Genomic DNA, 16,154 nt, shown 5'->3' with positions numbered 1-16,154 from the left:
TGAATGGGTTATCCAGAAAAATTCCCCGTGGGACAAATCCATTGTGGCTGCGTTTTCTGCCCTTATATGTAGTTCTACTTGGAAACTCTTTCTTTGCGTTCTATTTTCACAATGGTAACCATTATGTTCGTTGCTAACAACCTCCCCATAATAGCCAGAAAAAAATATTTCTCTATTTCAACCCTGTAGATGTTAAAACTGCTGATTGCTGTTATCACTTTACTTTAATCAAAATGATGATTTCTTTGTTTCTAATTGGCTCTCAGATAATTGCGGATACACTTGCCATATCCCATTATGACCCAGTTTCCATGCAATGGATTGTGCTGCTTTGGAGTGAATCTGCGGGATTATAGGATTTAAGGGTTGGCGGAATATTTCACATCTCTCGGTAATATTTGACAGAACTTCAAAATGCAACCTCGTCTTGACATTTCAAATAAAATCAATGCCTCACGTTCAATAAAATGTGGGTTTTTGTGTAACACTGATTTTTTTTTTTTTTTTTCCTGTGTGTTCCTAATAACACTGCAATTGTGTGTAAACTCCTCTGTGATTATGGCTCTGCGGTTTGAAGTGTTGAGGCGCTTCCAATACGGTTGTTGTATGATTTCTTTGTTTTTTGCGTGAGTTTTCCTCAGAAGCTCTGGTTTACCATAACCACCAAAATCATCTATCTAAAAGAAAGTTATTAGCCCCCCCCCCCCCACCCCACACCCCCCACTACCAGGGCACTGAAATGGTTTGTGGCTGCCATGGACAAGCTGGAGGTCTTCCAGCTCCAAACTGCAAGGACAGAGGAGGGAGCTTAGGTAACATGTGTAATTTCCCAAACAGTAGAAAATGCAGACTTTAATTTTGTGGGAATCTAAATAATATCAAAACACCATTTGTCTCCTCCTGCATGATGGAAGAAGTGGCCAAGCTGCAATCGCAGCTGGTCTGTCGTGTTGAAACCGTTCAGGAAGTGCTACACATGAGGATTTGGGGAAAAAGAAATTCAAATGACGCGTTCCATCTTTACCAAGTACCTTCAAATCCCTCAGTGTGACGGTCACTGGATGGTGTTCTACCTGGAGAAATGGAATTAGGTTAATTGGAAATGCCTCGACCCATCGAACTCTTCATTGAAGGACAAAAATTAATTGAACGTGTGTCTCTATTCATCTGTTTCCTCAACCTTCTTACTTGTACAGCACTTTGATGGAAAGCGCGCTATGATTGTATTTATTATCATGTGTTTCAATGACTGATATTTTAAAAACGCTTTTAGTCATGTGCTGCTTTAAGTTGCACTTTTTCTACTGGCCACAAGATGGCAGCACACTCCGCACAATAACACTGCTGCTTCTGGGCCTCTGCATAAAGAACACCTTTCATTAAGTCAGCGCTGTGACCATGAAGACAAGGCTTCACAATATGTAAAAAGAGGGGAGGGAAGAGGATGTATTATGGACAAAAACATTCAAACATGAAAACAAACAAAGCCACAGTCAATGAGGCAAACAGACCACAATGTCAGAAGGAGCCTCTGCAGTGAGGTCACCGCTGAAGCAGGCTTACTGTAGCCCACTGCTGTGGGGAAAGAGAGTCACACACACATCAGCCTGTTTAGCCTGGAGGAAGAAACACACAGTTAAGTCCATGTGCAAGGCCAAAATGACAAGGGCCGCGGGCAGGCACGCTGCACACAAAGGACACTGTTAGGTACAAAAGCCAGTTTGTTTTGCGGAGGGGTTGCAGGTCAGTTCTGTAGCAAAATGTACATTTGACAGAACACACGAGAAAACTAAATGTCACCCTGTCTCGAATCATTTCGTGAGGGAGCGCAGGAGCAGGAACACCGGGGAACGTGTCAGCCGCGGAGCATCACACTAGCCGGCACAAGAGCGACGAGCTATTTGTGACTTTTGCCTGCCTCAGAACACGATGCAATATCTGAAATGTTCGACAAGTAGTTTCAGTAAAGTCATTTTTAGAGGCTGGGCTTCATTTCTGTTTATTGAAAACATCTTTTCACTGTAGGAAAAAAGCAACATGGATTCACAGCTGTTGATGAAAACAATAGGGAAAAAAGGGAAAAATATGTATAACCTCCAGACTCTTGCATGTATTAGATACAATAACATCGCATACATATTAGTACCGTCATTCACAGGCCGGAGTCTATCTCAGCCGTCACTGGGTGAGAGGCAGGGTTCACCCTGGATCGATAACAGGGCCACATAGAGACATACGACCATTCATCCTCTCATTCACTTGTCATACAAAGACATGCAACCATTCACTCTCCAATTAAGGGTCTCCAATGAAACTCCTGGGCGAAATCCCACACAGACACGGCGAGAACACGGAAACTCCAAACAGAAAGGCCCCCTGTCGGAATCCAACTAGGGACCTTATGACTTTTATATTATTGCAAAGCCGTATCACTTATTAGGTAAGACTGCTGGATGTGCACGGCAGCGGAAAACCAGCATGCTGAACTTAGCATTCGGATACAAATGAAGAAACGACCTCTATGAAAACAAGGCTACTTTTCCCAAATGAATGGTTATAGAAAAGCTGCATGTACTGAAAGAACAAAAATGTTTTCCCATTTTGGTGGCAGAAAGCAGAAAACACGTGGCACCGGAGGTACACCTGGTACCTCGATAATGATTACCAACACTCAAGTGCAAATTAAAAATTTCACCATTCAGGAGTTCTAACCGTCTGGGTGAGTCCTTTTAAAAAACACCTTCACCTTAAAAACATGGTATATTCATTGGGGATTAGTTTTGCTTGCTCTCATAAATAATAACTTGTTTGTGTTTTTCAATCTTCAATAAAAAAAAATAGATAAAAAATAATAAAAAAAAAATCTTCAGGCTCTATTGGCCGCCTCTATTGTTCAATTTTTGATAACAACAATCAAAACAACGCCGCGCCGGGGTGACGATCAATAACCCACTCAGTTCTCCCGCCATCAGGGGCGCGATGAAGAGAATTGCCGGAGTGAAGATGCATTCCAACTCGCATCATCAATACGGTTCATGATCTTTGAAAAAAGAAATGTTCCAGGAGCAATGGTTAATAGTGTTATTTTCTTCCCACATCGTAACACACACACGCATACACATAAACACACACACACACTTTCTCTCTCACACACACAGAACACATTCCTTCCCTGCAGCTCTGTGGGGTAAAGTCCCTCTCCTATTAACCAGGCTGCCTTTGAATCAATAGAAAACATAAAGAGGCTTAATCTTTTCAGGTGCTTGGTGCTGATTGCCTATTACACAATAATAACACACCCTGAGTCCCGTGGAGCATGAGAGAGAGAGAGAGAGAGAGAGAGAGAGAGAGAGAGAGAGAGAGAGAGAGAGAGAGAGAGAGAGAGAGAGAGAGAGAGAGACGGTCACCTCAGCCACTCACATTAAAAACAGCCACAAAACCGGTCGCATAGTAAATCTATAGGTTTACAACTGAACAGATGGTGTCGGTGTCGGAGCTAGGTCTTTACGAGGGGTGTTAGCTCCCGAGCTAAAAGGAATTCTACCCGAAACAGTGGGATAGCAGGGGGATACAGTTTAACGCCCGATGGAACAACGCGCCGTTGTCGTCTCCTTTTGTATACTCTGGTCTCCGGTCCTCTGGCATGCACTTTCAGGTTATAGACATTCCAGCGGACCGTCTCTGAGATAGAATAGCAGCTGCTGCGATACATCAACTGTAGTAAAGGGCAAAAGTGAGATGTCGCCCCAATTTCTGGGGTGTGACATTGAATAAACATACCAACCATGCGTCGCCCTTGAGATTTGCATATTTACTACAATGAAGACAGTCAACCAACCACGGGTCGGTTTCCGATGATGCCCTGGTAGAAATGACGACATCTCCTGTTGTCAGCTGCTCCTCCAGAAAACCTGAATTCCACTTCGCTGGTTGTGTTCATAAAGTGAGCCAGCAGGACAGGTGGAGGATCTGAGAATCAGCCAGGGCCAGAGCCTGAACTGGCGCCACGGACGGAGCGGGTCCTTCCAGGATGCTTTTCAAACTTTCCTCGATCCCTGGCAGATCGGACAGGAGGGGGGGGGGGGGGGGGGGGGACACAAGAAAGCGCCATTAAAGTTTCATGAGAGCTTTGTGTGTAGTTGGACATTACGCTATAAGGGTCTCATTGACCCCCTTTGCAAAGCACTTTAACGGATAAGAACAGACTGCTGTCAAAAAAAACAAAAAAAAAAACGCTTTTTGAGTGAAACCAATACTTTGCGGGTCTATGACCCAGAACACCAGAGGCTGAAGTATTATAAACCAACCAGATGAATTATATATCGGCTACTGATCGCGCCTTTTTTTTTTTAACGCAGCCAGACTCAACTACAAGTGGAATACGCTTCCCCTGCTTTCATATCCCAAACTGACCTGGGAGAGCGACAGATTTTCAAAACGCCTTCCGCTACAAACAAATCCAAACTCTCAAAGGCTATCCTTGAAGGTGGCGCTGTGACACCAAGATGCATCTTGTTTGAGAAAATGAATTGATCAATCAAGGCCGGGGGACGATCAGTTTCAAATATTCACAAAGCATTTCTCGCTTGGCTTCCAGTAACGTGAGTTAAAGGAAGGGGTTCAACTGATCTCCACGCAGTCCAAGGAACTTGAAAAGTTCCCCGACAGCTCGTAAGAGACAAGATCCCAGCCTCGAGACCACGCACGGTTTAATTTTAGATTTTTCTTAGGAGGTGATGTGACTGTGTTTTCAGATTCTATTCCCCCTCCAGTTGGCTTGGATCAATATCACAGATGCCATCAAAACAAATAACCTGGGAAAACAGAGGCGGCAGACAGAAGACGGCATCCAGACGGAGGGCACCGATGTTACCGTTTCACATATTTTACTTCTCTTTCTCTTTGGAACTCAGTACTGACTCACAGCTGTTAGATGGACTTCTGACCGCCGCCTCGGCGGCAGCTCTCTCCATTGACTTGCCGTCGACCAGTCAACTCAGGGCTCAAAGAAAAGGGGAGAGTACAGCTCTGCCGTTGGGGCTGCCTATGGGCCCATCCATTATATATACCACTCGTCCTCAGGAGCCTATCCCAGTTGTCATTGGGCGAGAGGCGGGGTTCACTCTGGGTAATTTAGGCTCTCCAACCTCTAAGCCAAGTCCACACAGAATGACCCCCTGTTGGAACTGAAGCGCTAACCACTGCGCCGCCCTTGGACCCTTTGATCAGGGAACATTGACCTATCTTCAGATTATTGACATCCCAATGTCCTTGCCAGAATGTTCCCTCTGCTAACCCCCACTGCTGACATATGTTAGCAAAGACTGAACTTTAACCTGCCCCTCCCACAGTGACACACAGATCCATATACAAACACACACACACACACACACAAGGAAGGGAGGGGTGTAATGCTGTCATTGCCCTTTCGGACAATTGAGCTGCATGTTGGGGAAGGGGGGGGGGGGGGGGCGCTGTTCACTGGAATGGATCCTCTGCTCCTGTTGTGCTGGGATGTCAAAAAGCTGTGTTGGGACCCCAGATCAGCTTTAGAAGAGCATAGAGACACTGCTGGGGCATGTGTGTGTGGCCCGGCTGCAGACGGGCCGCGGACATGTGAGAATTCACCGACCGTCTTGGAGACCGGTCTTGATGACAGCCTTTCTATTTAGTGGCGGCCCGCTGGGATGTCGCCCCCTTCAGCCCCAGGTCCGTGCACTAATTGTTCACAAGTGTGTCTGTCACATGGTTGTCTGTCCTGGCACATTTCTTTTGATTTACCATCATGCTGAGTGGGATTAAGTGGGGCATGCTTTGTGGTAAAAAAAAAAAAGTGTGTGTGTGGGGGTGGGGGCGGGGCTTCAGTTAAGCATATGGGGAAGTATCCAATAACTTACTTGTGCTACCACTTTGAAACATATCTGTCTTTTCTTTCCAGAAAAATAGCACCGTCTGTTTAATGAGTCTATTTGCTGACTGTGAATAAAACATGCGCAATCAATCCAACATAAGTATGTTTGATTTGAAAAAGTGGTTCTGATCTGGGTGTGACTTGTCTCCTGCATCATTGTGCGTCACCATAGTGTTTAACGGTCATCCCGCGGAAGTGCTACAACATTGGCTCCCTCCTAAGTATGGATGACCCTGAGCGGAGGCAGAATGGGTGAAACATGGACGTTTTTGTATTTGAGGCACCCAGAAGGTCGTGCCTGCCTCTGCCCGCAACATTAAGATGCAACACAGTGTTTCGTTAGAGTCTAATGCCTCAGAAGTTTAGCAAGACCAAAAATGTTCATTCATTCATTATATTCATTATCTATACCACTTATTCTGCGCTCAGTGTTGTTGGATTGCTGAGGCCTTCATCGGGCGAGAGGCGGGTTCACCCCGGACTGGTCTCCAGTCGATCTCAGGGCAACATATTGGCTTCATCCTCTAATTTGCGAGTCACATAGAGACATATAACCATTCACACGTCTGGGCAATCTGTGGTCTCCAATGAACCTGGAGATGTGGAGGCTCCAAAAAAAAAGCCCCGTCGGAATCAACCAGGGACCTTCTTGCTGTGAGGTGGAAGTACTAACTTGGCCACTGAGAACGAGGCAGCTTTATCAATTTCTCATCAGTTGATGAGATGAGTCTTGGTTACGGGAGTAGAACAGCCTATCAGTGACAGCAGACCATGAGTTCATCCAAGAGAAAGGCCTGACGTCATTGTGACTTCCAAGCTTCGTGTTTGTTTTGCAGTCAACCGCAATGAAGAGATTGAGATTCATACCATCCCGACACAAGCTGATTTTCGATCCACTTACGAAATTATCTTAGCAAGTCACTTACCTTACCTACCCAAAAATCATTGGTATATATCCAGAAACAGAAGTAGGACATGAGAAATGAAAGGAAGAACATAATTATAGGACAGAGAAATGACAAAACTGAAACAGTAAGAAATAAAACAGCAAACGTACACAGAGCATGCGGTACCCTAAGAGTGTATGCTGGGGCTGAAGCAACGCCATGTCACGGTGTATCCTTTCGCCGAGCTCACAAACAAGTTTTGTCACGATGTTTGAATTTTACATCGCGCTAGGATTACCAGACCCCCGTGTATGTGTTATCCAGGGAAAGGGTGCTTAGTGGGTAGCACCGATCCTCTGGACAACAGATTACAGACAAGGGATAGTTTTAGAAGGAACGCAACCTTCACCACCTTCTGCAGCGTAGGACTAATATCTGTCCAGATTCTGAAGTTCTCCGTACGAACCGATGGGGAATAACTGTGTCTTCTCTCCGGTTTTCTCTTTGAATGTGTATGACTGCATGTGCATAAAATAAGCCAGAGGGGGTGAAGGCGGCTCCGTTGACAGTGCAGTCATGCCTTTTATTTTAATTTTTTTGCCTTTGCGAGTGAATGTCTGAACAGGTCCCAGCAGAAACCCCATGGAGGCTGAGTGGACAATGGATGGAAAATGTGAAAAAAAAAAAGCTATCGCATTAGCAACGGGATGGAACTAAACCACCCAAGAGGGCCAGCCATTAGTCTGCTCCCTGCCATCACACAGCCAGCTGAAAAATCCACCGATCAATCTGTTTTTTTGCACGCTTACGCTAAACGCGGCCCTAAATTCTCATACACAAATGATATAAGCCTATGTTAACGGAAGGAGGGGGTGTCGGTGGAGGTCGGGGAGAGGAGGAGAAAGAGGAGGTGGGGCTGGGTGGGGTCTATGAGAAATTGCTGAACCCCGCTGGGTTCATGGGGCTTTTAAACGGTGGTGAAGGCCTAAAGCCAGGCTTTCTGAGTCACGCTACACTGGCTTCCAAACCGGTCAAATTAACCGGGAAACGAGGTGGTGATTAAGAAGCGTTGCCTCATGAATATTGTTCATTTTGACCATGGCAAACAAATGCATCGGGTTTCTGGAGAGCCCTGTCTAAAACCCCTTGAGCAAAACCCAAGTGGGTTTAACGGAAAGCAACAGATTTCACTTTTCCCACCCTTTCTTCAAATGTCCCCTTACACTTCGTCATTTCCCGTTGACTGAAATTTAACATTCTCATAAGAACAGACAATCCCTTGCTAATACTCAAATGTTAATAATCGTTGTTTCTTTCATTTCTACTCTAATTCTACTTAGCTTATTTCTAATTATTTGTTATTTCAAGTAAATATTCAAGTCAATTAGTTAAGTGATTTGGATTATTCCTATATTAAGCCAAATTTTAATTACAGTATTAATACTGTCAGGTATTTCTTTAAATCAATCAATTTTTAAATCGGTCACACCCGTCAGATTTGTATAAGAATAAGGATTCAAATAATATTTGAGGTTTCCCTCAGATATTTGGCCTTTCCTCTCCTTTTCCAAAGTGTTTTCCATGAATGGAAGGTTGGCCGACTGCTGAAAGTGGAGACGGAGAATCGTCCATTCATTTTGATAAGTAAGATGAATATGAATCAATGTTGACCCTTACTATGTAAAATGATACACAGTGGTCATTTTACTTACGAAACATCCCATATCCCTTTATTTCCTTCACTCGAAGTTAAGCCTGTAGTTGCAGGGGCCTGACATGGAGGAAGGCTTTCGATCGGAAGTAACAAGTTGAGACAAGATGTTTAAAAGGTTTCATTTGAAGCATATGTCCTGTCTATCAGCTGTGAATCCTAACGCGAGTGACCCGGGGGCTCAAGGCGAGGATGGGGAAGGCTGTGACCGCCAACGCCAGAGGTGTTACATTTTCCCGCTTTGACTTTTTGGATTCATCACCCAATGTGCACAGGCTGTGACCCATAAAGACACCCAAGGGTTACGTTTGCAGCTCCGTGATGAGTCAATAAATTGTTTTGGGGAAGCGGCCACCGCCTTACGCTGTCCACATTCGAAGATGCGTTCATTTCAGAGGTTAGGATCTCGCCCGATGAGTTCAAATGTGGCTGACAACACATCACTATGGTTCCGCGGCTAATTCTGCCTTTCAATAAAACTGTTTTGTCAAACTCAAAAAAAGCAGCCACTTGCCTATGATTGGTGTTGTGATCCTCTGTGCAGCTGCAGCGGACTGCATAACAATGAATGATGTTTCTAGTCATTTGTTTGCGTTGTCCGGTGTATTACCTGCTCTGTCAGATTCATTTCTAATAGAAAATGAGTGTGTATAGCTGTGCCCTTTGTCATATAAATTTGACTCATAAAAAAAAAAAAAAACCTCACTGACTCTTATCATCCAAATTTTCACCCGAATCCTAATCCGAATCCTTTGCACATCCCATTTCCCGTGTGTTCGATGTCACTGGTGCCAACCAGCAGCCACGACGGCAGGCACTCAGACTAACCTGATGTACCGGTAAATGTCTTCCTATTCAGTATATTTGACGCACACCTTGTTTGTACAGACCATCTAAGTCTGAGAAAATAGCACTGTCAACGAATTCCAATGGTGCCAGCAACTTTTTCCCGATCGACCCGGCACTCCATTGAGGGGCGGGCGAGAAGAACAAATTCAGAGAGGGCCTCGTTTTTATTCAAAAAAGATTTTCTGATCTCCGAAAGTTCTCTTCTGAAATGTGACAGGATGACTTTGGACAGCAAGAGGAGGAGGAGCGTCTCCTCCATCCATTAATAATCTGCTCGACCTGCCAGGAGCCTCTGCTGCAGTTAATAAAAACATGAGAAAATAAATGACAGGCATCATCACTGTGCCTACAATTCCTGGAAGTGCTGGAAAAGGAGCAGATAGGTTGAAAGTAAAATGACCGTAGGGCGGCTGATTTAGCAAAGTTTTAGAGATGTTAGTGCGCTGGCTTGAGATGATTTTGACAGATGAGTGAGAAAATGTCTTAGGATGAAAACAAAATACCGTTTTACATTCCACTTCGTAAGACCGGCACAGAAACAGCGGCGTATGAAAGTGCAATGATGACAAAAGACCGAGCCAGATGCACTGTGCAAACGCAACGACTTTACAGCAACAATTATTAAACACAGGATGTGGCAGAAATCCACTGGAGTCTACTTAGAGGGATACATTACCACACTTACTTTTACCGGTGTTGTCTAAATTTGAAAAATAAACCGAACAAAGGGAATGCTGTCACCTCTAATGCAGTTATATTAAGTTTATGTAGAAGAACAACTTATCTCAGTCGTGTTTAAGCAAACAGATGAATCAAATAAGGATTGTTTTTCCTAATTAGTGTATACTAGAGGATCAAGTATAACTTTGGGCTAGATTGTAGGTACGTATGCATATGTTTGTGTGTCTATACACTCAAGCCTGGGGTATGGATAATTATGGTCAAGTTATGGTCAAATGTACTCGCTCACCCATCCAAATAATCGAAATCAGGTGTCCACATTACTTCCATGGTCACAGGTGTATAAAATCAAGCACCTAGGCGTGCAGACTGCTTTTACAAACATTTGTGAAAGAGTGGGTCGCTCTCAGCAGCTCAGTGAATTCTGGCATGGAATTGTGATAGGATGCCACCTGTGCAACAAATCCAGTTGTGGAATTTGCTCGCGCCTAAATATTCCACAGTCAACCGTCAGCTGTATTATAAGAATGTGGAAGTGTTTGGGAATGACGGCAACTCAGCCACGAAGTTGCAGGCCACGTAAACTGACGGAGCGAGGTCAGCGGATGCTGAGGTGCGTAGTGCGAAGAGGTCGCCAATTTTCTGCAGAGTCAATCCCTACAGACCTTCAAACTTCATGTGGCCTTCAGATTAGCTCAAGAACAGTGCGCGGAGAGCTTCACATAATGGGTTTCCATAGCCGAGCGGCTGCATCCAAGCCACACACCACCAAGTGCAATGCAATGCAGTGGTGTAAAGCACACCACCGCTGGACTCTAGAGTAGTGGAGATACTTTCTCTGGAGTGACAAATCGTGCTTCTGATGGACGAGTCTGGTTTTGGTGGTTGCCAGGAGAACGGCACTTGTCTGACTGCATTGCGCCAAGTGTGAAGTTTGGTGGAGGGGGGATTATGGTGTGGGGTAGTTTTTCAGGAGCTGGGCTGGGCTCCTTAGTTCCAGTGAAAGGAACTCGGAAAGCTTCACCATACCAATACATTTTGGACAATCTCATGCTTCCAACTTTGTGGGAACAGTTTAGAGCCGGACCCTTGCTTTTCCAACATGACTGTGCACCAGTGCACAAAGCAAGGTCCATAAAGACATGGATAACAGTCTGGTGTGGATGAACTTGACTGGCCTGCACAGAGTCCTGACCTCAACCTGATAGAACACCTTTTGGATGAATTAGAGCCAAGACTGAGAGCCAAGCCTTCTCGTCCAACGTTAGTGTGCGACCTCGCAAATGCGCTTGTGGAAGAATGGTCAAAAATTCCCATAAACATATCCCTGAACTGTGTGGACAGCCTTCTCAGAAGAGTTGAAGCTGTTATAGCTACAAAGGTTGGACCGGCGTTATATTCAACCTCATGGATTAGGAATGGTATGTCACTTAAGTTCTTATGCGAGTCTAGGTGAACGAAATAAGTATCCCATCACCTATCAGCCAGTAACAACGGCAGCTCTCGCAGACCTATCAGTTCTTCGGGCGACAACTGTTGGCACAATTATTAGAAAATGGAAGAAGTTCAAGATGGCGGTCAATTTCCCTCCGTCAGGGGCTCCATGCAAGATTTCACCATGCGAGGCATCAATGATCATGAAGGTGAGGGATCAGCACAGAACTACACATTTCATTACATCACATTACAGTCCTTTGGCAGACGCTTTTATCCAAAGCCACTTACAAGAAGTGCAATTCAGTCACTGAAGATCCGAAATACCAGTAGTTGGAAGTCAGAAATGACCACTCAACCAAATAGCCATCTCAGAACCATATACATACATAGATACATTCAGATTATGGCTGGATCTGGTCAATGACCTGAAGAGAGCTGGTGCCACAGTCTCAAAGTAAACCATTAGTAACACACTACGCCCTCATGGATTTAATACTACAGCGCAGGCAAGGTCCCCCTGCTCAAGACCCGTCTGAAGTTTTTCCAATGACCATCTGGATGATCCAGAGGAGGAATGGACACTCGCTGTGTTTGGAGGAAGAGGAAAGATGAATACAACCCCAAGAACACCATCCCAACTGTAAAGCATGGAGGTTGAAACCTCATTGTTTGGGGATGCTTTTTGGCAAAGGGGACAGGACGACTGCACCGTATGAAGCCATGTATCACAAGATCTTGGCCAACAACCTCCTTCCCTTAGTAAGAGCCTTGACGGTGGGTCGTGGCCGGGTCTTCCAGCATAACAACGACCTGAAACAAACAGCCAGCGCATCTCAGAGCATCTCAAAGCATCTCAAAGCATCTCAAGGCCCTGGAGTAGCTCAGCCAGTCTCAAGACTTGAACAGAAAATCTTTGGAGGGAACTGAAAGTCCATATTGCTCAGCGACTGCGCCGAAACCTGAAGGATCTGGAGAAGATTTGTATGGAGGAGTGGGCCAAAATCCCTGCTGCAGTGACTGCAAATCTGGTCAAGAAAACCAGGAAACGTCTGATCTCTGTGATTGCCAACAAAGGTTTCTGTACCAAATATTAAGTTCTGTTTTTCTGCTGTATCAAATACTTACATCATGCAATAAAAAGCAAATTAATGATTTTAAAATCATACAATGTGTCTTTTTGGATTTTGTTTGATTCTGTCACTCACACATATATACATGCATATATACAAGCATACACACACACATACATATGTAGAATACAAGTGATACACATATTTTGCACTTAAGAGAGCGTGAAGTTCTTCATTAATAAAGATTTGAGATTTTTAATTGTCACTGTGTAGGCAAAGTGATATTTTGCAATGACAGTTCTCGGCTTGGAGTATGTACAGGATAAACATAAATGGATAAGTTGCATGCATAGTGCACAGTTATATACATGGTGCGGATGTCATGAAGGGTGATAAGAACATAGTTTGAAGGCTCCAGCAAAATTCAATTCATGCACCATTGGAAATAAATAGAGTCAAGTTGTGAGAATTTTATAATTTCATCAAGCTTAGTCGGAGGCGTCCACACCTCTGGTGTAAATCATCTTTAGCTATTCGAATCTTGTGTGTTGTGTTAAATTAAAAACGGGGACATACCTCTGACAATGTGTTGAGCCAGGAGGTTGTCACACTTGTAGAACACCCTGGCGCACACTGGCACCAGCTCAGCATCGATTATCTTCACGGCCTCTTTTAATGTAACGCCAACAACTTCTGCAACGCCCCTGAAATCGTCTGCGGCTTCAAGGCCATGGGTGTGCAAGCTGAGGGATAGCGAGGCGCAACTGCCGTCCGAGGAGACCAGAGAATGACATTCTACGTATCCACAGCCGACATCTCTGGTCATGTGGCGGGAGGTCCTTTGGCCGGGGTCGTCCCGGATAGCCGTCACATGAAGCTCCACCGCCGCGCCTCTGGGTAAAGCGGGCACCACAATGAGCGACAATGGGACGGCTTGGATGTTCGTCTCCAATAAAAGTTCCTGCAATGCGAAGAGCAAAGACATCCTCAACACCCTTACTTTTTCCACTAACGCTAAAACAATTTTAAACCATTTCTAACAAATTCTAAAGAAATCTGTTAATGGTGATTTGCAGGGGACGACCCTAAATATGAAATGTCAAGCAATTTCAAATTGATTATCAGGTAATTCTTTGGATTATTTACTCATTTTCAATAACTCGTCTCGCAGTAATCCACTGTTGTTCCTTTCATTTTGATAATAGCAGTTCATTGATTCGTTATCTACACTTCTTATCTTGCACGCTGGCGGCGGGGGTTTATCACAACTGTCATCAGTCGATCCGTGGGTCATATATGTAGAAATAAGCATTGCTTAGTTTTGGTATCTGCCCATAGATGCACAGATATTTATAGATGTGCAGCCATCTGCATACATGCACAAATGTACGGTTTATTATACAATAGTCTAATTTATTAATAGATGTTGAATCTTCAGACGTTTATGCTACCCATGCGCCCTCCAATTGCCCCTCTGGGACAAATAATGTGATTCTGATATGACCATTCACCCCTTCATCCACAAGTCATATCGGAAAATATGACCATTTGCTCCCTCATTCACACATTATATAGAGACACAATGACATAAATCTTAAATTGACGTCCTGCAAGATTTTGGAAGAAACCCACAAAGGCATGGGTCGCTGTCAGAATCCAACCAGGGACCCTGTGTTTTAACTGAAAACCACAGTTTTCAGTTAGTTTCTTTTTGATTTGACGCAACTTTGGAGGATAACACATTCTTGTTTTTTTTATTGAGTGGGGAAAAAAAGGGGGAAAGGGTTTTCCAGAACCTGCGGACAACGTTCTTCAGCCTTCTCTGCTGAAATCCATGTGATTCAATGCAGTGTTCTGCGAACATTGGCGATTACTAGCCGTGTCATAAAAAAAAGTCGAGCAAACAGAAAGAAAGCAGGCTTTTTCCTTGGCAGACTGACAGGCTATCAATTAACACGAGACTGTGACATGACCCTCGGTAATGATAGTGTGCGATCAAAAAGGAATCCATAATGCTCTCAGCTCCACAGAATGGACAAATGCGCACACGTCGAGCTGGACATGACAGGTCCCATCTGAGCTGACTCTTCAACCTTTTGAGAAGGATCACTCGCAGCGTGTTATGGGACTTTCAGCACGCAGGCTTTGTAGAAAACCGCCTCAATTTTGTCTCCGGAGCCCAAATGTCTTTTATTTCTTATTCTCCACCGGACTGAGCGCCATTAGCAGTAACAAAATGTCTCAGAGCGGCGCTACAACGTGGCCCTCTAATAATACTTGGCTGTGGCTTCATCTGCTAATGGGACAGAAATGAGTGTTTTATATAACCGCCATTTCAGTCAGAGTCGATAGGGCAAAAACACTTAACCCCCTTTTTCAATTTGCTGGATCAATTTTCATCCACTTACACCCCACTTCGTAAGTGCAGAATAATGACAGGTTACTCACATTTTAGTTTGATATTCACCCGCAAAAAAAAAAAAAAAAAAAAAAAAAAAAGAGGAGGACAAATCATCGGCAAGACCGGCCTCTTTGTCCTTTCAACAGACACAAGACTTCATGACCCACTCCACCAGATCCACCAAAACAGCACTTACCTTCAGATTAAACTCTAGCAAACACTGAATAGTGTATCAACAACCGCCCTCTTATCGGGCCAAAGAAAATTAAAAGAGAGAGTGTCCTGAATGGGAACGTGTGCAGGGGTCAGACTGATTTTTTTTCGGGGTGTTATTTCTTTATTTGCAAGAGAAACTACCTTGCCGTGATCAACATGGTAAGACTGAGGCGAGAACAATAGCTGTGTCAGCAAGGACCTCTTAGCATGTCAGACAAAGTGACAGCACAGATACGGGTCCTATGCTTTGATAAATGTTATATTAGCACTTCTGGCCCAGACTAGGTATTCTCCTGGAGGGGACTGCTCCTGCACTTGTCAATAGCGATTGAACATGGGACGTAGTTTGCAACACGGAGAGAAGTGACAGGACGGGGGGTCCTGCTCAGCCAGGCTTAAAGGCCACCCTGCAGGCCTCGAATCCTGAGGTACTATACCCAACCACCCATCCACGAGGAGATCAGGGGACGTCCGCGCGGTGCTCCAGCCCCTGGCAGGACTTTGTCACGATACGGCATTTGCTGAGTTTTTTTTTTTTTTCTTTTTCTTTTTTTTCCCCCGAGCTGTCGTACAAGCTCACGTCAGTACCCATCCCCATCCCAATCGCTCACTGTATCCCATTAATGCCGCCACAAAACTGTTACATCAAATCTTAAGTTTGTTCACTAACTTTACAACTTTTCACGACCCAAATATAACAGTAATTGTGGATTAATTGTGTGTTTTAATGATTGCTTGTCATGTATTGTATGTGAGCATCTTTCAGACTTTTATCGAAGCAAAGCGTGGTTTAGCAATGGTTGGTGCCCCCGGGGAGGAGATGTGTGTACTCCCACTTAAACCAATGTTTGTTTAAATGCGTGTGAAAAAGAAGACGGTTCAGGAGTCAGATATTGCATCAGCGATCTAATCCTCTAATATACAACTTTAATTATCATTCACTTTTGCCTTTAGTTTGGTTCCAAATGTTAAGAAGCATGTGTTCTGCTCG

At 44.4% G+C, this 16,154-nt stretch overlaps 1 protein-coding gene across 2 annotated transcripts in view; it reads right to left on the bottom strand.

Annotated features, from left to right (window-relative positions):
- Positions 1 to 1,972: 1,972 nt before the first annotated feature.
- dph6 (diphthamine biosynthesis 6) overlaps positions 1,973 to 16,154 on the bottom strand; it is a 68,366-nt gene continuing 54,184 nt past the window's right edge. For both annotated transcript variants that reach the window (XM_086155047.1, XM_086155055.1), the window contains 2 exons: positions 13,123 to 13,507; positions 1,973 to 4,055 (listed from right to left, as the gene is read on the bottom strand). In XM_086155047.1, the coding sequence (XP_086011173.1) occupies positions 3,937 to 4,055; positions 13,123 to 13,507 (504 nt within the window). In that variant the 3' untranslated portion in view covers positions 1,973 to 3,936. The remainder of the gene's footprint in view (positions 4,056 to 13,122; positions 13,508 to 16,154) is intronic.

The sequence above is a fragment of the Fistularia commersonii genome, chromosome 1 (assembly GCF_037954325.1).
Source record: "Fistularia commersonii isolate RoL2024-O1a breed Wild chromosome 1, RoL_Fcom_v1.0, whole genome shotgun sequence".
Taxonomy (NCBI): domain Eukaryota; kingdom Metazoa; phylum Chordata; class Actinopteri; order Syngnathiformes; family Fistulariidae; genus Fistularia; species Fistularia commersonii.
This window is presented reverse-complemented; position numbering and strand designations above follow the sequence as displayed.